The following is a 25,212-nucleotide window of genomic DNA, read 5'->3' on the forward strand; positions in this document are numbered from 1 at the left end:
CTTCTCATTCTTTACGAAACCACTTCTTACCGCTTTTACAGACAGAGTTTGTAGAGCGACATGATACCGCCACTGCTTGCCTTCAGTACGTGAATGAAACACACAGCAATGTGCAGTAAACTCCTCGTACCCGTTTGAATGTCTGTGATTACACAATGTAATCACGACACCCGCTTTGGTCACCGCTGATCTAGACTGTGACTATAAATTAAGACTTTATAATAGTATTAAGTTTTTTTACTTGTTCCATATTCTAGCTGTGAAGCAATGTATGAATATCATGGAATGTAAATAAATACAATACAATACGGCTTGTAATAGATACCTACTCAGTGCATGGAATTACTCTGTTACCAATGAAACTTCAAAGCTCAGATAAATTGATATCTTTGTATTGCACGTAATTTCTGTCTAAGATATTATGTGGCTTAAAATTCCTGAGATGATAAATATCCCTATAATAATCTTGACTCATATTTAATTTATTTCAGATGAATTCTTTCGTAAACGCTATACACGCAAATCCTCCAGTAATTAATTTGTGTGGATTTGTAGAAGTTAACAGAGGGCTTCATACATCGGTATGTATATACTATTCCTGTGAAATACACTCTTACCATACATTTTATATGTTCTCTCAAAGAATCAAAATATTTTCTTTTCAGATCATGGCTCAAGCACTGACTTACTTAATAGTTCTCACGCAATTTAATCTAAGTGCCCATCCTGATGATTTCCAATAGTTGCATATAACAATAGTAAATCTTTCAACTAACACAACAATCAAGTCATCATTTTTTCACATAGAAGAAAGAAGTCGTGGAATGATATTTTACAAGTCGGTATTTCAGAATGTATAGTAAAAGATATTTATCTGTATATTTTTCAACTGTCAACGTAAGTATTTAATGCTCTCTCATTTTAAATCAACATGTAACATACAATAAAAGTATAATTTATCTTACACAATACCTTTTATTATACAGATTTCTTACCTCTGCCTCAAACGCTGTCTTCGTTCTTTCTCTTGTTCCTCTTGTTCACTTACGCATATCCATTCACCTCCAGCATTTTCTAGTAACGATTTCTGAAAATGAAGGTTTAAGTAGATTTATTTCGTTCCTTCAGTTTTTACTGCTGTTATTTCCACATTCCACATTTTTCAAATTAAGAGTTTACTTAAAGGCTACTATTTAATATTAATAGTTTATACAGAGTGTAAGGGGTATAAGCGCCTTCATTTTAACTGATTATTATTTATGTCATAAGAAAGAAACAATGTTTCAGATTTTTTCTAATTGCAATATTTAACTAATTATTAAACATTATTATTATTAGACATTAGCAACGTTGCTGGATGGGAAGGAGGAGGTGGCTTACAAGTACACAGTACAGTTAAAGCGGGTACAGACATACCGATACAAAACAGATGCTCTGTTCTAATGGAGGCGGACAGGGTAATTGTTGTTTACATAAAACGAGCAGCAAATACAAACTTTCAATTTCATTAATAGAACGTTATGTTAAATTTACATTTTATTTAACAATATTGCTCCATTTTTATTGTACGTCTAAAAAATAAACAATAATGGTTTACTGCACAAAATCACACGAGCTTTTTAATGATACAAAAGTTTAATCTCTTCCACTTTCGTAAACCAGTATAATTTTTAAACAAATGTCTGGTTGTGTGATTTCCGAAACGGAGTAAGAGACTCCCAGTTTCTAATAATCGCTGAGAACTGCTTTTTGCGAATAATCATGATTACTTGGGAACAATATTAAGGAAACTGAATTGATAAAGGAAAAAAGCTAAAACGGCGATTAGGTAACCTCCTTTGCGAAAAAAGTTGACGGTACATCCTTCTTGCCGCACTTGAAATACGACGATTTTCTCCATACATTAATAACATATGATATTCCTGAATTGTGAATGATACTAAGTTGTTTATCGAATACCCTATACTGAACTGCCATCAGCTCGGCAGAAGACCTATGGACAGGGAGCTTGAACTCAGCTGATCTGTATGTCTGTGCAGGCTACAGACCGTCAGCAGATGAATACTGCTAAACATGTTGCCACGTCTGTCACGCCAGAACATTAACAAATTTAAGCATGTATTATTATTTAATTTCACGAAAACGTAATAGAACACACAAATATTTATTTAAACTAATATTAACGCTTTGCTAGATATACCTACTGATGTAATTGTGTTCGTAATTTTACTAACGATATAAGCAGTATAACGCAAATAAAATAAGGAAAGAATTTTTTTTTTTCTGAGAAAGCTATGAAGTTTTGACCCTATGTTGTATGGACATTTTTTGATCCTGTAGACCGTCTCCGACGACTGTGAAAAGGACAGCACATATACCCCTTACACCTTGCATATTTCAATATGGAAGTATGGAAAACAAATCTCATACCACAACCGTACTTTTTTTAAGAATAGCCCAACTGAAATGTAGCAAATAGAAGTGAAAATATTTAATTAAATATAAAAATATAGCGAAAAAAATAACCAAATGAACAGTTTATTCCTTTATTTTACAACATACCAAATGTGTACGTAAGGTACGTGAAATGGCCAGTAGTCTCTACATCTCAGAAGACAGTCAAAAATCGTAACATTATTTATGACTTCACCAACCAAAGATCAATCATGTTGAGCTACGTAAATTATTTAATTGCCATTAAACTAAATAAAACATTTTTTTTCTTTTTCCTTAAGATTCTCGTCCATAGTGTAACTTAAATTGCATACAATTTTTAATTGCGCAACGTTTCTTGCGTATCGTGTTCACACATAAGCCATAATAGCTCAAAATTTGTTATTTTCTTAGTTGCACAACTTGAAAAATGGCACGACTACAAAAAAGTTGAATTGAAAATTTACATACAACAGTCATTTATGAAGCGCAACTTCATTATTACCAGACTTCGGTCCTGGGCACATAAACGCATGACGTTCAGAACGCACTGACGATAGTGTTGTGTTGGTCGAGTGGAGTGGGAGATGGAGCGCGCCGTTACTTCGTGTCTCAACATGTAAACCAGTGGTCGTCAGCACTCTCTGAAATGGGTATTGAGTAAAGAGAGCAGGGAACCCTGCACGTCCGTGCATGCATCGAGGGAGGGAGAGGGAGGAATCTGGCCTTAGCTGATGCGGACGATCAGTGGAGACTAGAGTACTAAGTACAGTACTAGACACTTGTGGGTGGTTTGTGTACGTATACGATGGTAGAAAGTTCAAATAGTGATTTACGTAGATATTCCACCCCTACGTTGTTTAACCCTTAATGGGAGGAGGAATTTTTTACAGAGTTTTAAAATGTAGCAAGATGTTTAATTTGCAGTAAGATACTCAATGTGATAGATAAAAATATAACCTTCAGCGTCACTATGACAACTGTCATGCTAATGAATACGACAAATTAAAGACGACGAAAGAATCGAAATGGTGGAACAGTTAAAAACACCAATATAAGACAGGTAGTATTATTATTATTATTATTATTATTATTATTATTATTATTATTATTATTATTATCGTTCCGATACTGATGTGCAGTTAGTCAGAGAACGTTTCCCTAGGCCCGCAGAATACTGCAACGGACATCGTGTCTTGGACGAGACAGTTCCGTCTCGGACCGTCTGACACTGGACAAGACTGTTTGGGTCTTTCTAGAACTGTCGACAGTTTCGAACAGAGTTTCGCCACGACGTACGTAGTTTGTTTTCCATACATTGCTATTCTCAATTCCGACCTGATAGCAACCGACGACAAAATCGTAGCAATGATCGATTATTTTATGCGTTTAAAAGAAAAAAATCACATTACGTACATAAATATCTTTCAAAATTTCTTTCCGTACTTTATATATTAGATTTCTCGTAATGATATTTTTTTTCAATGTAAAACAAAAAGTGGGGGTTCTTGCATTCACATAACAAGTCTATCCATTTTTAATTCAATTGGAAAATGGTTGTAAATACAATGTAACAATAAAATTATATTACCCACGCTGGACGTACAGCAAATCACGTGAATGAGTGTGTGTACAGCAGACTTCACACATGCGAAGAATGAAATGTGCGATCTTGTCCCATAGTGGACGAAACTTCAGGTGACATTACAGGTCGATATCGTGTCCGTGGTTGACCGGGAAGAATTTCCATGTAGTATGCTGTCGGCCTTGCTCACATTAGCGTTCTTGAGGATTTTTTAGTACTTTGTGTTATTCACAGGAAGACGTTCATGAAGATGATGTCAGTGTTCGAGTTAGTTACAAAACTGCTCTGCGTCTTAGAAGAAAACTCCGACCATTCACAGATGGTGATTTGTTGGAAGAATGTATAATAAACGCTGCCGAAGAACTCTGTCCTGAGCAGCTATCTACCATTAGAATAATATGATGTCATATAATTTAGTCCGGAGAAATTATTTCCTCACATTCCAGTGAAATATCAGGATTTATGGCTTGTCTCCTCCTTTGATTCGACTCCACAATTTCAGAGGTGACTTTTTTAAATTGTTTGAAATTAAAAACGGAAATCGTGAGTAGGCTATTTATTAACTATGTAAAATATGCTTACTTAAATACGCATGTGAACATTGGGTGCTTCATTACACTATTAGTACTATTGAATTCCACTGAGTTACGTAATTTATGGTACGAATGAAAAGCCGCCACTGAAATATTACTTACCCGTCCACTCCCATAAATGCACGAGAGGGCTAGCGGGTAAGAGACAGCAGCACGAGCGTGCACTCCGCTGACGACGCCTGATGTGAACAGTCCGTCACAGTACGGCACAAAATATATTTCACTCTGTACAGATGCAGTATATACAGTACATTCCTAGTGTAGACAATAAATGTCTACCATTAAAGTATTAACGTGAGTTGTAACCTTCAATCAGGTGTCCCTACGCCGAAGCCTGTTACACGTACCGCAGCCAAGCAGCAATACACACAACGGTAATGCACATTACGGACCCACCTGTGCTGTTGCAGTCACCCCACAGGGGTCATGACGTTATTTATACTCCGTGTACTCTAAACCTCATACTCATGGGTGGGCAACTCATGCTCTCAAAGTGTCAACAGGTGGAACGAACTCTGTACTGGCTGTAGTGTCTGTATGCAAGACACAAGTTTGCTCGCGTCTGCAGTAAGTGGCGGCTCGTTTTAAGTGAACAATAAAATAATCCCCAGATCATTTCCTTTTAGTGATGAGTCGAAAGAGAAAGATTTTTTTTATTAAGAAGGGAAGTAAAGCTTGTATTATGTTCTATCACACTTTCTTGTGCATGATATTTTATGTTACAAATAAACATAGTGAAGGTTTTAGTAAATAAATACTGTCTAGATCTGCTTTAGAACAGCTAAAGGTAAAAATGGGATGTCAATAAAGTGAAACTGATAACAAATATTGTTAGCACGTCGTGCTTGCGAGTTACAGAATTGCACGACATAATGATCGATTAGCTAAGAACATTTGTGGATAAATTTGAAATGTGGCAGTATCATGTAGAACATAGACAACTTCACTTTCTTTGACAATAAACTATCTTGAAGAGTGATAAGAAAATCTTCTTATCAAATATGACCCTACCTCAAAACGTAGGCCTACAGCAGAATTCACTGGCAAGTTTGGAGAAACAGTGGCAATTGACAAGGAATCGAGATTTTTCTGAAATTCTTTTGGCTTACAGCCGATAGGAAATCCTGAAACTTTATAGCTTGAATTGATAAATCTACAGAACAGCACGCCACTCAGATTCTAGCGAAATCGGGAATCGAACTGTTCGTAATGCTGCTTAAATCAGAATTTCCAAATATACTCTTTGCTTCCATATTATGTGCTTGAGGCAGGGTTTAATACAAGAAAGAAGTGTAAAGCTCTCAATATACAGAAAGAGCTCAGAAGTAAGTTCATTTCATTTGTCGTGACATGTAAAAAATTACTCCTTGAATTTGTGATTGTTTGTGAATATAGACTATTACATTTCTGAGAACAGAGGAATACTCTTTAATGAATCAATATTTGTAAATTCTCGCGTTCTATGTTTAAAATGAGACATAAGGAATATTAACAAATAGTGTAATAATAAGTAAGTGTTCCATCTATATTTCTTGTATCTTGAGAAGGTTGTATTCACTTTGCATTTCTAGTACTAAACTAATTTACAAAGCTAGAAAAAATATACTTTTGTTATGAGTGTTTAGGTACAGTCTATCTAAAATTACTATAATTGTTATACCATACGTCATTCTGAAATTCAAATCATGGAGTAAATATTACGACCAACTGTATGAGCCGCCAGAGTGCATCGTGGCAATTGCTTTTGCAGCGAAACTACAAACAACTTGTAACTGCTGCGGCTGACTCCGTCTGTCTTTCTATCTTTCAAGGTTTTTTCAACACTTTGTGAGCACGAGTTGCCCATCCATGCTCATACTGGTTACTCTGTGTCCCTAGACCGAAGCCCGATTATTACACACACGCAATTTCTTTTATAGTACTTGAGCTATATGGGAAATATAAAATATAAAATATAAATATAAATAAATAAATATATATATATATATATATATATATATATATATATATATATATCGTGGGAAAATTAACCCGTTAATGAGAAAGTCCATATTACAAACGTACAGTAACTTCTATCAACGTAAAGATTAATTTTTGGTCCTACAGAATATATCTGTTATGGTAACAATTGGTATTAGAGGAGAAAAATTCCCTCCGGCGCCGAGGATCAAACCCGGGTCCTTGGTTCTACGTACCAAGCCCTTTAACCATTGAGCTATCCCAAAGTTCAATCCACAGCACCGGATCGAATCCCACTCCTCCAGTGTTTTTCCCTTTGTGGCCTGACTCCAAGTTCGACATGTATGTTGACATTTTATATTAAGTCAACTGTCATTATACAAGGAGCGCACTCAAACAAACAATTCGAATAATTACTATGTTTTCACGGAGTTTTCATCCAATTTTCGATACATATTGAAAACAATTTGAATACGGAACCTGAAACTTGGAAAGTATTTATGTTGATTAACATGTTATAGTCATATCATTGGCATGTTAGTTATCCTGTAGGTCTTGGCTCTAAACTACACTGCGTTCTCTAAATGATGCGCATGAAATCTTAATAGGCCTATTCTGGCTGTTAATTAAAGTGATAATTATAGCTTTTAGGAAAATCTAAAATATTACGTGTTATAAGATGACTTTTCAACATAAAAAATTGCGCTCGCTCTTGATAAAAGAGATGACAGATCAAACAAACGATCGTTCATGCGCTTAGCGTATTGAAATAGTTTTGAATACGATAGCCATTTCCATGCAACTCAACCCGTATTGTATACGATCCGATCACTACTTTTTAGTGTTTCGACCTTCATGAAGATTTCAATTTGGTAATCGTATTCAAATCTATTTTAACACTGTATGAAAATTTACAGTAAGGTCCACGCCTGTGGAGTAACGGTTAGCACGTCTAGCCGCGAAACCAGGTGGCCCGGGTTCGATTCCCGGTCGGGACAGGTTACCTGGTTGAGGTTTTTCCGGGGTTTTCCCTCAATCCAATACGAGCAAATGCTGGGTAACTTACGGTGTTGGACCCCGGACTCATTTCACCGGCATTATCACCTTCATCTCATTCAGACGCTAAATAACCAAAGTTGTTGATAAAGCGTCGTAAAATAACCTACTAAAATAAATAAAATGTACAATAAGTATGTTGTAACATCCAATGCGGCTGGAGTGTTCCATGAGACGATACACTCTTCTGTCACGAATAACCAAGGGTAAATGAGTCAAGAAACGTAGTAAGTCATTATGCAGATTCTGGACTTTATCCTGCATCACTGCAATTCTTCACAAAATCCATAGAAGTTTCTAGGCTTCAGTTATTTTGTAATGGAAATACAAGATTAACCTGTATATTAACAACAGTCACTAACTTTGCAACTGTAACTTAATATGATTTTAGTCTAGCATTTTGTCACTGTTTCTTTGATTTTGCCTATTATATTACAAAATCTTGTCTTGAAAGACACAATATGTTATATTTTGTCAAATGAAGGGGTGAGAATGATATAGTCCTAAGCCACACAGACAAAATTTTACAGGACAGGGTATTAAAGATTTAGAGTTCAATGCTATTAGGTGCAGTAACGTAATTTCTTTGGCATATACTTACGTAATTTGTTTTGTAATTTTTATAATACAGTAGCTTACATATTTGTGTAAGAAATGAACTCGCACAAAAATCATTTTTATTAAAAGAGTGGCTTTGGACTATTTCATTCTCTCCCCTTCCAATATTAAGCAACGATTTAACGGAAACAAACTTCTACTTATATTATAAGACGCTTCTGATGTAATACAATGCATGTAATCCCAAGTAGACGCATATTTAATTAATAACAAAATAAAGCTTAAAAACTGGAGATGCACAAAAGCCTCGCCGAATCGTCTTATTCACAAGCACAGTAACAAGTGACTGCGAGTGAATGTAGCAGAGATAGTCCAATCGGTATTAGTTCATAAAAGTAGAAGAATATCAGGTTGGGTCATAAAAACTAAGCTGTTTTGTGCTCAGTTTGCAACTACGTACTTGGGACAAGGTGATCAGGAAATTGGTCCACTACGGTATTTATTAATGCACTTTAACATAATTATATAACCACCGGCGTAGCTCTGTCGGCTAAGGCGCTTGCCTACCGATCTGGAGCTGCGCTAGGGCGCGTGTTCGATTCCCGTGTCGGCTGATTACCTGGTTGGGTTTTTTCCGAGGTTTTCCGAACCGTAAGGCAAATATCAGGTAATCTATGCGAATCCTCGCCTTACCTCGCCAAATATCATCTCACTATCACCAATCTCATCGACGCTAAATAACCTCGTAGCTGATACAGCGTCGTTAAATAACAGAGTAAGGAAAAAACATAATTATAAATCTTTGTTTGTCCACCTTTGTAAGTGCTTTGCCTCTGTTATACCTCGAACGCAATGCAGATTTGATATCACCACAATCCCAAACGTCAGCACAAAACTTTACCCTTTCTCGGACAGAAACATTCGTACCATAAATGCACGGAAATAAAATGAAAATGAATTGAAACAAACACATAAACAGAACAGACGACAACAGATTAGGCATCCATTTGCGTACTATTTTTAATAAACAAAAAAGGCCACATGAAACAACGAGTCAAAGTCAGGATAGAAGAAGAAATGTCTGAAGGAAGTGAAATAGGAAGAGGAGTATGACAAGCCCACCTTGTTCAACATAACGTACTTGGAGCATTTAGTGACGAACTGTTTTCAGAACATGGGCGGGGTGATAATAGGAGGAAAAAGAATAAAGTGCATCAGATTAGCTTATGATATGGCGTTGTTAGCAGAAGAGATGACACAACGGATAGGCCTATGCTGTTAGAGCTACATTATAGCTGTGGGCTTATGGGATGAAGAAGAAAAATAAAGAAGATAAACGTGCGAATACTAAATGAGCCAGTAGAGCAAGTGGACAGCTCCAAATACTTCGAGTATACTATAAGTAGTAGCATGAGCTGCTGCCAGGAAGTCAAAAGGAGGATAGCAATGCCAAAGGAAGCTTTGAATAGAAAAAAGGAGCATCTTCTGCGGACCTCTGGAAATAGAACTAAGGAAGAGGCTAGTGAAGTACTTTGTGTGGAGTGTGGCAGTGTCTGGAGCAGAAACATTGACATTACGACGAAGTGAAGACAGAGACTAGATGCATTTGAAATGTGAATATGGAGAATAATGGAGCGCGCGAAATGGACAAACAGAATAGGAAATGAAGCTGTGTTGGAAAGAGTGGATGAAGAAGGGATGATGCTGAAACTGATCAGGAAGAGAAAAAGGACTTGGTTGGTGATACTGGCTACTATAGAATGCACTGGAAGAAATGGTGAACGGGAGAAGAGTTCGGAGAAGAACAAGATATCAGATGATAGACGACATTAAGATATATGTATCATACGCGGAGACTAAGAGAAAGACAGAAAAGAGGAAAGATTGGAGGATACTGGGTTTGCAGTGAAAGATGATTATTTTGGGTTCATACACGACTCTGCGCCCTGTCACAAGGCAAATAAGGTGACAAAATTCCTGTCTGACAACAAAATTAGGGTTCTGGATTGGCCTGGTAACTCTCCGGACCTTAATCAGATTGAAAATATTTGGGAGCTAATGAAGAGGAAAGTTCATTCAGAAATTATTATAAATAAATATTCTTTAATAGAAAAACTGATCAATGTGTGGCATCACGGCCAAGAAATTAAAAACAATTGTATCCAATGCATTTTTAGTATACCAAATAGAGTTAAAGCTGTAATTGCTGCAAAGGAATGTGTGACAAAATATTGGTTTTCTTGTTTATTTCATTCCATATTCATATTACACAAATAAATATGTAATAATATTGTTTATAAAACACTATTTAGTGTAATAAAACTTTTCCAGTTGAGAAAATCCGAATTACTTGTGTTTTATGTGGGTTTGAAGATGAAATTCCTACTTTTACCAAGTGTCCCTAATAATTAGATCACCCACTGTATTATGCTGTCTACAGCACATTAGCGTACAATACAGAGAATGAAGTTAAATTGAAAAATAATCATAATATGGATATTTATACACACTTTTTTAAAATGGTGGCCGTTCATTTCGATACAGGCTTCGGTTATAATGTGCATATTATCGCACTATAGACTATTGTACGTAATTCCAATTATCAGGTTCGTACTTCGTATCAGTAACTCATGTTGAAATAATTCTGTGCCTACTCTATAAAAGAGTACCTTCACTTCTACCCGACCCGCACAGATAAAATTACTCAGACATGCTATCTACTGTCCGTCCAAGTGATTATGTCGCAGGATCGTAGAAAGAGAGGAAATCACGTGACAGTTAATTACTTAAGGAGGCCCTTTTAGTTAAGTTATTTAAAACAATTTTTGGGGTATAATATTACGTAGACGTCCAATTCCTAACAGAAATAAATGTTCTCAGAAAAGAGCTAAGACAGCCCAGCCACTAGCCTTTATAGAGAGGCGAACAGCAGCAGGTGGGGAAACCGGGATGCGACGCAGGCAAATGGACGACAGTACCTGTGCGAAAATGATTCAATATTGAAAGCTCTTTCGTCACTGGAAAACGCGAACATATTTTTGGAACGTACTGTTTACTATGATCGTAAGGCTACTATAACTGTATATGCGGTCTTGGATCTGTGTGGAAGCGGTTGAACTTCATTAGTAAAAGGGATGGGAGTGAAGTACATTCAAAAACTCAGGCACAATAAAAATTGAAGTAAAAATAAAATGATGGCCCTGTATAATAAACTGTTCAGTCACATCTTTACTTACCCACTCACTTTATTTATTTACTTTTTGTTTAATTGTGATGGCGTTCAGATGTCTTTAATCTAAATGCCAGTTTTCTTACGAACTCCTGCCTTTCACAGATGTGGACTCAAATCTGATACGGTGGTAGTTCAAACGTTTCTATTTTCTTTAGGTACTTGGCATGAAAACTACAACCAGTGGTGGTTCCTGTATTAACATATTGATCAATTCCGCGGATAAAAATCTCAAGTTTTGTTGTATCAGTAATGTAACTGCTGTCATCAAGAGCCAGTGAATAAAATACGATTTTTCTTGCTTCTTTTTTCTAACCTTCCTCTTGAATATAATCAGGAATTTTCTAAATTCTTCTCTCGATACTTGATCGAGAAATTCGTATTTTTCAAAATTAAAAACTTCTTATGGACAAGTTATTTATGCTATTTTAATCATTGCTCTTTTGAGAAATTATGTTCTATGAAAAGACTTTAGAGCACGAGATATTTTAAACTCCTATATTTCCTTACATTTATTTATCTCACCTTTTTTCTTCCTGGCTATGATTTGAGACATGTCAGTTCCTGGCATTTAACAGTTCGTTGACACATAATATTGAATCAGTTTTTCTACAATATTATTATTAAATAAACAACTAATAAATAGTTACCCTCATCTAAAGATTAAGAAGATTAAAATTGAGATGAAACCTAATAATTTTATCCTTCTAAAAATATCAATATTGATGCACGTACAGAAGAATTACAGAAACACATACTTAGTGGTCAGTAGTAGTACACTGATGTAATCACGATATCCGCTTTGGTCACCGCTGGTCTACGTAGTCATTTGTTGTTCCTTCATACCATTTGTAAGGCACTTTATTCAATAAATTGAAACAGATGTATCTCCACTCCAATTGAGAATTGGACACATGTTTATATGGACGTTTTACTCAGAATAGTACATATTATCAGCCTCAAAAATATTTACTATTCCCACTAAATGACTGTAGATTATGAAATGAAAATATATCGTTCAGGAAGTATTTAGAAGACGGAATACTTCTTCCAAGAAATATTTTTAGATTTTGATATTTTTTTTCATAAATCGAAATAAAGTTGATTATTAATGTATTTTGAGAAAACATATGACAAGAATTAAGATTCTTACACAGGGTTCGACAGAGGAACGTGCGATTGTAAATACAGTAGAACTCCAATTCTGTATAAAATCCTTAACAAAGAGCTTTCCTGTTTAGGCTCACTAAGATTGCAGTTATGCAGGCGCACTAGGAAAAGATCCATAATCACGATAATACCATAAATAAATAAGCAGTTTTATAACGTAACATTTGCTTTAATACTAAACACAAATTACATCTCCATTTATAAAATATACAACTATTTTTACTTTATGAGATGTAATAATATTAGGACAAAGAGTTCCCAATGTACTTACAGTTTTATTCTGTTCTAACAGAAAAATACAGCAAACAAGTTGGTTCATGCGTATCGCATGGGACTCCCATTCGGGAGGTCGTGGTTCGATTCCCGGACCGACTAACCTGATTGTGGTTTTTCCGTAGTTTTCCACAGGTACTTAGGCAAATGCCGGATTGAAATTTTCATTGCCACTGTCCATTTTCCCTTGTCCTTCCGTGTAGAAAAAAAAATTAGATTTCATATCATATCATTTATCTTCCTCATCTCATTCAATAGACATATTCAGGACAAGACGCATGTCTTCGTCCGCTTACGGGAGGAGACGTCCTCTCCGCAACCGTTCCTCGGTTCCCAGCCTTCCGCAATATCTCTGCCAGGATTAATTCCTTAAGAACACTTCCAAGGGGGTTTCGACATCTTGGAAGGGCCTTTGGAATGCATCCTGTGCTGCTTGGTCACCTTGGCGGTATGCACTTAGGGCGGGGAAGGTAGGAGGCCCCCACTGGGTGAGCGAGTGAGGGGTCACATGCGGCTGGTGGGCTGGTACACCCTCCTCATTCATCCCATACACTTCGAGATGCATAATAGGCCTCAGTATGACCGACGTGCAAAGGGTGGTGCTAACCCGCCCGTAGCCACCGTGACCTAACCTAATCTAACGTAAAAATAAATAGTATGTTACAAACAACTCTGATAAGAATCGTATCTATAGCATGACTCCTGGATTTTATTTGAGATTTCTATATTCAGAAGTCGTCCTTTCGGCTTGATATACACAGTGTTTCCGGGCTAGTATTACAAACTTTCAGGGATGATGGGGAAGGGCACATGTATCCATCTGAGATAAGAAACCATGGTCCGGAAATGAGTGAGTCGAAAGTTACAAGCAAAAATAGTTGTGTGGAAATGAAATAATTTTATTCCTCTATACACCTTATTTATGTGTATTTATCTGTACATCTTACACATACTGTATTCATCTGACGTTGTTTACGTTGTCTACTTACAGTATTCCATTCAATGCGCTGTTTGAGGGATGGGGACAGGAAACTACACTAAAGCAATGCAGATGGCGTAATGTGTAACGGACATGGTCGGTCCTTATATGTATGTCTGTAGACAGCAGTGTATGCGTACAAGTTGCAGTGTCCAGTCGATCAGTCCTAGTGAAATGGAGGAGTACACGAGAACGGAATTTGCAGACATGATTTTCGAATATAGGTGAGCCAATGGGAACAGTAGACAAGCTCACAGATTGTATCGGTGCAAGTAGCCACGTAGGAGACATCCGGCCCATAACATTTTCCCACGACTGTTCCAAAGGTTAAGGGAAGAAGGGCGCGTGGTGCCACATTACAATTCCATTTCCACACAACTATTTTTGTATATAACTTTCGACTCAGTCATTTCTTGACCAGGGTTCCTTACCTCAAATTGATACATGTGCCCTTCCCCATCATCCCTGAAAGTTTGTAAAACTAGCCAGGAAACAGCCTGTATATCGTTAAATAATTCATTGCAAGTTGTCTTTGAAATGTCAGTGAAATTTTAACCCAGCAGGCAACAACATTATAAATCGTGTGGGAATGCTAATATTACAATTACTTGCGATACATTTAAAGTTTTCGCCATTTTCAATTCAACGAATAAGCTTGCAAGTTTAAAGATGTTCGCTTGACAGACATCTCTTACCGTCTGCGATGTGTTCGGTACCAGTGCCTGAACTGAACTGGCATCATCATGTTTACTAAGCCACAGTACGCTTACAACGATTCACAGAATTTGAGTTGTACTGTAGTTGGTTACTTATTCAAGAATTTATTTTTTAAATGGCATACGAGATCATAATGTAGGATGTTCTTCAAGTGACTATCACTGCGATGAAAACGTGCTTCGTTAGACAGCCACAAAGTGTCAATAAAGTCATTTTTATATGATTCAAAATCTCCTCACGAAACGTCTTTCCGTTGAGAATATCGCGATGTTTTAGTTGATCTACCATTTGAATTTTGTAGGGATGAAAATTTAAGTCACATGAGCAGATGGGTCGGGATCATGGCGCCATGAATTAAAATGAAATTCACGTTTGGTAACCTCAAAACTATCGTTCTTGTAATTACAAAAGCACGTTATGCACCATTCCACATTTCCATGATGACTAAATGACATTGTACTCTATTGGCAACAAAATGTGCGAGCAGTTTATGGCCACTAAACTGTGCTGTGAGATATGACTTCACTAGCTCTGAAGGTGCTGATACAAAGTCGAAACTAGTGAATTTGGTAATTTACCACTTAATTTTCATTTTAACACACGAAAGTTGTTATTATAGGCCTATCTACACTCTTAAATGAAAATTCTCAATTCTACTACAACATTATCACAAAACTTAGAAAAATGAATAAGCTCAAAAATATTGCTTATTAAGAGAAAAGTTAAAAAAAAGTTTATAATTATACGAGTACAATCATAATACTAAGCAAAATAAAATATAATGAGTGATAGTTTTAAAAAATCTGGGATGTTAATAATAATAATAATAATAATAATAATAATAATAATAATAATAATAATAACAGTAATAATAATTTACTTACTTATGGCTTTTAAGGAACCCGGAGGTTCATTGCCGACCTCACGTAAGCCCGCTATTGGTCCCTATCCTGAGCAATATTAATCCAGTCCCTACCATCATATCCCACCTCCCTCAAATCCATTTTAATATTATCTTCCCATCTACGTCTCGGCCTCCCCAAAGGTCTTATTCCCTCCGGCCTCCCAACTAACACTCTATATGGATTTCTGGATTCGTCCATACGTGCTACATGCCCTGCCCATCTCAAACGTCTGGATTTAATGTTCCTAATTATATCAGATGAAGAATACAATGCGTGCAGTTCTGCGCTGTGTAACTTTCTCCATTCTCCTGTAACTTCATCCCTCTTAGCCTCCAATATTTTCCTAAGATCCTTATTCTCAAACACCCATAATCTCTGTTCCTCTCTCAAAGTGACAGTCTAAGTTTCACAACCATATAGAACAACCGGTAATATAATTGTTTTATGAATTCGAACTTTCAGATTTTTTGACAGAAAACTAGATGACAAAAGCTTCTCAACCATATAATAACAGGCATTTCCCATATTTATTGTGTTTAATTTCCTCTCAAGTGTCATTTATATTTGTTACCGTTGCTCCAAGATATTTGAATTTTTCCACCTCTTCGAACGGTAAATTTCCAATTTTTATAGTTCCATTTCGTACAATATTCTGGTCACGAGGCATAATCATATACTTTGTCTTTTCGGGATTTACTTCCAAACCTATCGCTTTACTTGTTTCAAGTAGAATTTCCGTGTTTTCCCTAATCGTTTGTGGATTTTCTCCTAACATATTCACGTCATCCACATAGATAATAATAATAGTAATAATAGTAGTAATAATAATAATAATAATAATAATAATAATAATAATGAGGAGTAAAATTGTTTCATTTCCACACAACTATTTTTGCTTATAACTTTCGACTCAGTCATTTCCGGACTGGGGTTATTTATCTCATCCCTGAAAGTTCGTAATACTAGCCCGGAAACAACCGTATAAATGGCAGCCTCAAATTTGTGACAAAATATCAGATTATGATTTATCGACCATCTCTACTGGTACAAATTCGACAAGCGGACTTTTTGAGGAGGTAGAATAATAATAATAATAATAATAATAATAATAATAATAATAATAATAATAATAATAATAATTATTATTATTATTATTATTATTATTATCATTAGTATTGTTTCCTATCTTTTTATGAGTATTATAGATTTGCTTGGGTATTTTTCAAAAATAAGTTTCCCTAGTTTGAGGGTGGTGATTATTATTCAAAGTACCTGTACCTTCCTTTGGCATTGACGCCACTATAAGAGGATCCGAATTAAAGATGTAAGGAACTGTGGGTATTTTTTTTAAATCATGATAGCAGGTTGCATTCAGTCAGAGTTAAATCTGCAAAATTCATATTCATGTCGTTTGACTGTAGGGTAATTCCTTGAAACTGCGACATTTTTATGAAAAAGAAAAAGTTGGTGTGTGATGGTCAAATTTACATTTGTTTATATATCTCCAAAACCATTTCATTTTTTTAATGTTTCATAACTGGCAAAGTGAGATACATAACATAAAAATCAACCTTTTATATGGGCAACATTTCGATTTATGTACAAATTCTACAAGAAAATCACATGACACACCTAACACAATGACTGTGGCACACGAACAAAGATATTATGTTCGTGTGTCACTAAAGTCAATCCTCAAATTCAGCTGCAATTTTTGTTGTTATTGGAAATCATTAGGCCTAAATGTAATTAGCAGTGGGACTTAAAATAGTTTAATACATTACTGACTTAAGACAAATGGGTCGGTGTGGGTGTGTTTTCAATTTACTTACAGGTTAAACATTCTTGAAAATGTGTGTTCCATAATCGTTATAAAAATATAGTGTCTAGGCTAAAATTCGTATAAAATATTTAATTAATCCCTTAAATTAAAAAACTTACAAAATTGGCTATGTTAATTTATATCATGTAATAAATAGGCACTTACATATTTATGGTAAGTACGTAGCAACTGGTACCATATTAGGCCTATGTATACATAAACTGATGTATATATTTGCACATTAGGTAAGTGGTACTAAATTTCTGACAGCAATTTAAAATATGATTTTTTTATTTCATTAATATTAACTTACAGTATCATTTTTTAAATATAATAACATTAATCAACTTACTCTATGTATCATTTAGCAATTCTGAAAGATAGGTCTACTATAACCTATGTCAGTTGTCCAATGGTATCATAAATCTTTAAAACTGTCCAAATTCTATAATATAATTTTTTTAACGCTTTTTGTGATGGTATTTTCAAGAATTTAAATTAGATAAGTTTAGCTTGAGTTAGCACAAAACATTAAAATGAGGTAATATCAGCCCACTGGATCAGTGACCCAACTTGTCCAGTTACCATATATATTGCAGAATTCTACTACAAACACAAGCAACCTGATCAATATGCTCTGAGTGTTATGCGGTTATATCTAATACCTTCAAACATATATTATCTGAAGCAAAAATTTTAACCAGTAAGCAATACTTGACGATTTTTTGCAATAGTAAAACAATTAAGAGAGTGATTGTCTGGAAAGTATGGTACAGCTGCACATTTTAAGACGAAGTATAAGATGGCAATCATATTCAATGATAACTAGTTTTTGTCATTTATTACGATTCATATAACTTCTTTAAATCTTATCATGGCAAAGGAGCACGTGATGGGGATGGAAAAAAACACTCAAGAGATACGTCTGGTATGAAAAAATGTTGTGAAAAACCAAAAATATTTTTTTCATGTAATAAAAGAATTTAATATCAATGTGAAATGTATTCATCTGGCTGGTAACACAAAGTTTTTCAAAATATTGGTCAATCAGTGGAATACAACAAGTTATTTGCATCCGCAGATTGGGACATCTTGTGGTAGGTGTATTTAAAAACACTGGAGATCATTCGTCACATGTTTTATCATTCAATGAAACAAATCAGTCCACAGCAAGAAAGTATCGAAGTATCGCGAAAGATCAATTCAAGGTAGGAGATCCGTGTATTATAACCTATGATGACATCAAATATCCATGGCAAGTTACAAAAGTTTGTGGTAGTGAAGAATTTGAAATGTCTGTGATGAACAAGGAGGGGAAGTACTACAGATTTCCTAAAAAGGTGCACAAATTGGTATATTCACCACATGATATTACACAGAAGGTATCACCACCTTCAGTAAAATAACAGTCGATATTTTAAATTTTAAAGTTTAATGTAACCAAATGCTGTTTTGTAAAATAAGAACTGTAGGCGTAGGGTTATAAGTCTTTCACAACAAGTAGTAATATATTACAGTACATTTAAAACAATTAGTAATCTACATGACATAAATGTACGTGTGTCATGTTCGTGTCAGAACATATTTGCAATATTTTATTTGTAGATGGCACTGTTATTTTTGTCTAAAATTTGTGATTTAGTAGTTACATGGACAACACAAGTCTCCTAATTATTTGGAAAACAACTGGATGCATTTACATCATTTGCACAATAATACGAACATCTTCCACTTTGGTAAACTGGCAAGAAAATGCTCGTGTATCACATCATATAATGTCTAATCACAATACGAATTATTTTTATTTATTAAGAATTGATGGTTATATTTTTGAATGATTAAGTTAAAGAACAGTGATGTCATTTTCATGAACTACGAAGTATATAATTTAATATCCCATGATGATAACAGTTACTTTGAAAATGTTACGTGTGTCACTGTGGAATGACCCTGTAAGATCATGTTGATTTAATTTACTCCTTTCAATTTCTTGATTTCTAAAGGTTGCTTTTTTTATTATGTTTATTTCTGCAATGCTTGGGAAAATTGGCATAAGTGAATTTCCAAAAAAAAAAAAAAATATATATATATTATTTTATTGATTTTTTTACTTCGTTATTTAACGACGCTGTATCAACTTCGAAGTTATTTAGCGTCGATGGGATTGGTGATAGCGAGATTTTTGGCGAAATGGGGCAGAGGATTCGCCATAGATTACCTGACATTTGCCTTACGATTGGAAAAAAAAACTCGAAAAAACCCAATCAGGTAATCAGCCCAAGCGGGAATCGAACCCTCGCCCGAGCGCAACTCCGGATCGGCAGGCAAGCGCCTTAGCCGACTGAGCTACGCCGGTGGCCTATTGACAATTTACGGAACATCTGCTCGCTTGGGAAAGGAGACATAAGTATTTCTCCCACTAGAATTCATACAGAAGAAAATCAAATCGACATAAACCAGTGTGAAGACAGTTTTTCCCTTCTCCTGTAAAATTAACATTTTTGACTTGTTCACCTTTCCGAGTAATACAGATTTATAGCTTAAGCAACGAAAATCAAATAAAACTGAAACTTCCCGCAGAAATTCATGGGAAGTTAAAAAAAAAAACATAGATTTACTAGAGTAAGTACGTTTTTCACTTCAACACATGAATAAAGTTACACACCAATGTTACTCACACAATTACGGAAGTAAATCACTCACTACTGAACAGAATCTATAAACGATCTCTGTTCTTAAGTGTCCCAACTGGAAGAAACATTTAATCACACCTTAATGGCTTCCCGTCTGTGTGCTTGCGTGAATGTGTTCTTAAGTGTCCCGCCTGCGAGAAACATTTACCACAAATATCACACATGAATGACTTTTCGCCTGTGTGCTTGAGTGAATGTATTCTTAAGTGTCCTGACTGGGAGAAACATTTACCGCAGTCTTCACATTTAAATGACTTCTCGCCTGTGTGTCCGCGTGCATGCGTTTTCAAGTGCCCTGACTGAGAGAAACATTTACCACACACATCGCATTTGTAAGATTTCTCGCCCGTGTGCACTGCAGAATGCCTTTTAAGACATGAAGAAGACGGGAAACACTTTTGACAGACATCACATTGTAAAGGCTTCTCTCCCGAGTGTCCACGTATATGCTTTTTCAAATGATGAGACCGCGAAAAGCACATGTTACAGACATCGCACATGAACGGCTTCTCGCCCGTATGTACACTTGCATGTATTATTAAATTAGAATAGTACGAAAAACGCTTTTCACAGACATCGCACTTAAATGGCCTCTCGCCAGTGTGTTTGCGTGAGTGTCTTTTTAACAGTCCCGTCTGCGAGAAACGTGTACCACAGACATCGCACTTGAAAGGCTTTTCGCCTGAGTGCACTAGTCCATGCTTTTTCAGACCTGAAAAGGACGAGAAACACTTTTCGCAGACATTACATTTGAATGGTTTCTCACCAGTATGCAAGCGTGTGTGTCTATTAAGATTTCCCGAAGAATAGAAGTCCTTTCCACAAATATCGCATATAAATGCTTTCTCTTCAGTATGTTGCCGTGCATGCAAATAGAAGTTTGAAGGTCTAGAGAAACATTTATCACAAATATCACATTTGAATGGTTTGTCCCCTGTATGCACTAGTACATGCCTTCTTAAATGATCCAACCGCGAAAAGCACATTTCACATTTATCGCACTTGAATGGTTTTTCGCCAGTATGTATGCGTGAATGCACTGTTAGGTTAGAATACTGGGAGAAACTCTTTTCACAGACATCGCATTTAAATGGTTTCTCGCAAATGTGTTTATGTGCATGTTTATTTAGTTCTAAATTACTCGAGAAACACTTTTCACAGACATCGCATTTGAATGGCTTCTCGGATCTGTGCACGCGTAAATGGATATTGAGATCTTCCATCTTCAAAAAACAGTTTCCACAGTCATGGCATTCGAATGGTTTCGACATCAAATCTTCTTGTGCTGTGTCCGCATAACATGACTCTTTCTGCAAACAGGGAAATAAAAGATATGGCGAACCAGTAGCTGAAAGATTAGAGGCCTGAGTTTCTAAGCTGGAGACCAAAATTGTAAACAATTCAAATCCATTCAAAATATTTAGTCTAAAACTTCATTTCCTGAAATAGTCATGGTGCTCTGCTCTTCTCTTCCGGTATTCCATTGTTACTTTAAGGCCCAATTGTATAAAACTCCCTGACTAAAGATCAACTTCGATCGAAGATCGGAAAGTGAACTGAGTTCGGACACTTCTTCTATTGCATAAAACTTTTCTGCGATCAAATTACCTTGGTTCAAATGCAATCCAAGTTCACGTGAAAAGGATTTGGCAACATCGCGTAAACAGGTGAAGTATGCAATGTGGGGGCCATGTTGTACAAGTTTGTTCAGTGTTGCCAATTTAGCGACTTAAACGCTTTTTCAACGACAATTTCTTTTAACTTTTATATTGCTTAAATAGGGGTTTAGCGACCTTTTTAGCACCCCATAATGACAAAATTTAATATTTCTTTGTTGATAATGAGAAATCTAGCGACTTTCCAACTACTTTATGGCGAATTTCCGTACACTCTGTTCGAGACAATGGTTTGTTTTGTGCATTGTAAATAATGGCAGACAATAAGTTGAAGGTTCTCCAAATTGTTATCATCTTATGGTGTATGATATTGCTAAACATAATAAAGCTTTATAAAACGACAATTTTCGTTTTTGTAATACAGTTAATTGAACATTTATGAATATACCTATCATATCCATTAATAATTAATGGTTGCTATAAACATAATATAATTATAGGTTACGTTACTTGATAGTGCTGAACACGATAAAGCCTTATAAAATATAAGAATGTTGGTGTATTAAGGCAAGAAATTGAAAAAAAATATATATATAAATGTACCTACCATATCTATTAATATTAATAATATTGGTTATTCTTTTTGCACAATCTGCCACTCGTAGGCCTATATTTCAAACAGAAAAGAAATAACCGAACGTGGATCATCTAACGTAATCGGAGAAATGTCTTCAGTCAAAGTTGACTTTAATTTAAGACAAATTAATCTCAGATTAGACTTTATACAACACAAAATTTCAAGTTCAGTTAGAACGAGGATCAATTTAACCTCTGATCTAAGATTAAATGGTTTATACAATCGGCCCTAAGAATCATTCCTTTAAAAATCATCTGTGTGTGTTTAAACATACAAAATTACACAGAACACTTTTTAATTTATTATTATAGTTCCCTATTCCTGTACAGATTACAACAGTGAGTACTTCGGTTCTCAGCTATTTACTTAAAACCTTGCAAATTATCTAGTAGTCAGTTGTTTTTTTACATGTGGTACGACAATGGACAATCCCATCACGGATCAGCCCACTGAGTCAATAACGTTACTTTTATTGTCTTCCTCTGTGGACTGCAAACACCATGTAATAATTTCTAACCGTATGATATCTTACGCGCTTTAATTCGAAAAATGTATCTTACTGAGGAATGTAGGTGTAAAAGTTTGATATGTACTGGTACTTTTAATTATTTGCATCCATTATTACTCCGCTGAAGATGGCGAATTTTAAATGCTCATAAAAACCTTACTATGGCTTCCTGCAGAATGTCAATAAACTGTGTGTCACATATCGTAGGCTATATAAAAGGCACATAAAAGAAATAGGGTCAGAGACAAGATTTCGTGTTTATTTGTGAATCCATAACAATTTATTCGAGAAATTTTTCTTCCTGTAGAACACAGAGATGCCAAAAATTAATATATTGTTATAAGTTGCTATTTAAAATTATTTTAGGCCCCATATCTATGTTCTTAAAGGTTTTACAATGTAAATGTTTTAACTTGCATTAATAATAAATTAATTTCGTTACCATAGAGGGAAGCACTGTATGTTCGTACATATAAGGAACATTACGGATGGATTACGTTTCCCCCTATAAAAAACTATCTTAAATATTAAATTGCCAACAGATTTCGTCACAATATGTCATAACCCAACTATGTGTCGGTTATAACACGTAACATACACATAACATAACAGGATACACTGCAGACGTATTTCAAATATAAAAAACAGTGTTCTTTTTTACCCACATAGTAGTTATCTTGTATTTATACAATAATTTGTAATATGTAGACTATTGGACTATGAGATTTGTAATCAATTTCGAATTTTGAAGAATATTCATATGGGAGTATTACAATAGTATTGTAAAATCTTTGTTATTGTATGTAATTTTTGCTTGCAATAAAAATCTTGTACTCTTGTTAATCTTGTAACATAGTGCAACATTCCACTAATGGGAAATCATAACAAGAATGTAGGCTACAGAATTACAATTGTTGTTGTTTAGTCAACTGTCCGAAAACAGGTCTGAATCCCACAAGTGATACAAACATGACACCACCTACGAGGCAACTAGGCCAGGAGATAATGGGGTAGGGTGGCCAATTCCTTTCCCCCTCCATTGTATACATCGCTGATTAGCTACACAGTCCACTAATCAGACTTCAGATATATACAAACAATTGTTCTTCCTCTGACACATATCACCAAGCGAGATGTACTGTCAGATAAGAGATGTACCCAGTGTTGCCAACACATAAATTGTTCCCCGTCAGATTAATACCTGAAAATCCGTCAGAATATGTCAAAATTAAAAAAGAAGTAAATAAGACCCACTCAATATATCTATATATAAATAAAAAGCAAATTTTAACACAACTTATTTACCAATCTCGATTAAAAAAATTATTCAACCTCTGGCTTGATTACGAGGACATCTGAAACAGGGGATTCCTTAACATGGTACAGCACGGTCAGGGCTGTTCAAAGAAAATGTAAAATCCCTAAAAAGTTAAACAATTAAAAACAGCAGCAGCTAAAAATGTCAAAAGGCGATGTAAATCGTAATTTCCATTACAAAATCCGTCACCTGTGAAAGCCATTCTTTTCCCGTCCACTACATTGAAATTCCGTCAGTTTGACGGAATTTCCGTCCAGTTGGCAACATTGGATGTACCAGTTCATATCAGCCAGAACTTCAATCAGAGGTAACAAATACAACTTTATTATAAAACTAAAATGAAACTGTATCCCTGGACACCACATCTTCGCACTTATTTTAAGAATGTGCCCTTAGAAAGTAATATAGTAAGAGCTGAAAGTAATTTCAAATATGAATCTTAAAATATTAGCATACTTGAAATCCTCAAATAAAATGTGAAATAATTTTTCACCGGAAATATTAATAGCTCTGTCATATGCTAAAATCCCTCTTTGGGTGAATTAATATAGTAATTGTCTGCGACGAAAAGAATACAAGATTAATACTGGAAGAACAGTCATGAAGTGCTCATGGACTCCACTTACCTCAGCTCTACACTTTGTAGCAACAAAATTAGTTGGCACTGCAGTTTCCTCAACTTTAATGTCTGATACGAGATCATATTTCTGGTCCACGCATTCTGTCTTTATTTCAACAACACTGGAATCCAAAGAATTCCCTTCCTGCAGAAGACAGAGACATACTGCATATGATACATAGGCTACAACAGTTTGTAAGAATGTGATTCTAAGTGGTAAATGTTGCACTCATAATAGGGGCTGATTGCTACTTAAGGCACATGCAAAATACAATAATATAAAAATAATCGACAGTGAAATAAGAAGAAGACATGAACAGGTAATCTTCATTCCATACAAAGTGACACATGTAAACAAATATGAATCCAATCCTGCACGACAAAGAATCTATCTTGTTAATAAAATTTATGTTTTCATTTTTATGTGATTTTAAAATATTACGTAAAACCACATATGTTCGAATACCCAGTATACACCATCTTCTAGAATTAGGGTCTTTGTGGCCACCTGCATTTGTAGGTTCATGTTTGTTCTTTTGAAT

General features: G+C 35.3%; 1 protein-coding gene across 8 annotated transcripts in view; it reads right to left on the reverse strand.

Annotated features, from left to right (window-relative positions):
• Nucleotides 1–973: 973 nt before the first annotated feature.
• The window catches only part of LOC138701608 (zinc finger protein 235-like), a 43,557-nt gene continuing 19,318 nt past the window's right edge, over nucleotides 974–25,212 (reverse strand). For 3 of the 8 annotated variants that reach the window (XR_011332650.1, XR_011332648.1, XM_069828711.1), the window contains 2 exons: nucleotides 24,678–24,815; nucleotides 974–1,087 (listed from right to left, as the gene is read on the reverse strand). Coding sequence is in view for 4 of the 8 variants with exons in the window: in XM_069828711.1 (XP_069684812.1) it covers nucleotides 992–1,087; nucleotides 24,678–24,815 (234 nt within the window). In the remaining 4 variants the exon portion in view is untranslated. Of the gene's footprint in view, nucleotides 1,088–16,718; nucleotides 21,283–24,677; nucleotides 24,816–25,212 lie in introns of those variants that run through there. The other 5 variants (XR_011332649.1, XR_011332646.1, XM_069828678.1 and 2 more) reach the window with 3 other exon arrangements.

This window comes from Periplaneta americana, chromosome 1 (genome assembly GCF_040183065.1).
Source record: "Periplaneta americana isolate PAMFEO1 chromosome 1, P.americana_PAMFEO1_priV1, whole genome shotgun sequence".
NCBI lineage: Eukaryota > Metazoa > Arthropoda > Insecta > Blattodea > Blattidae > Periplaneta > Periplaneta americana.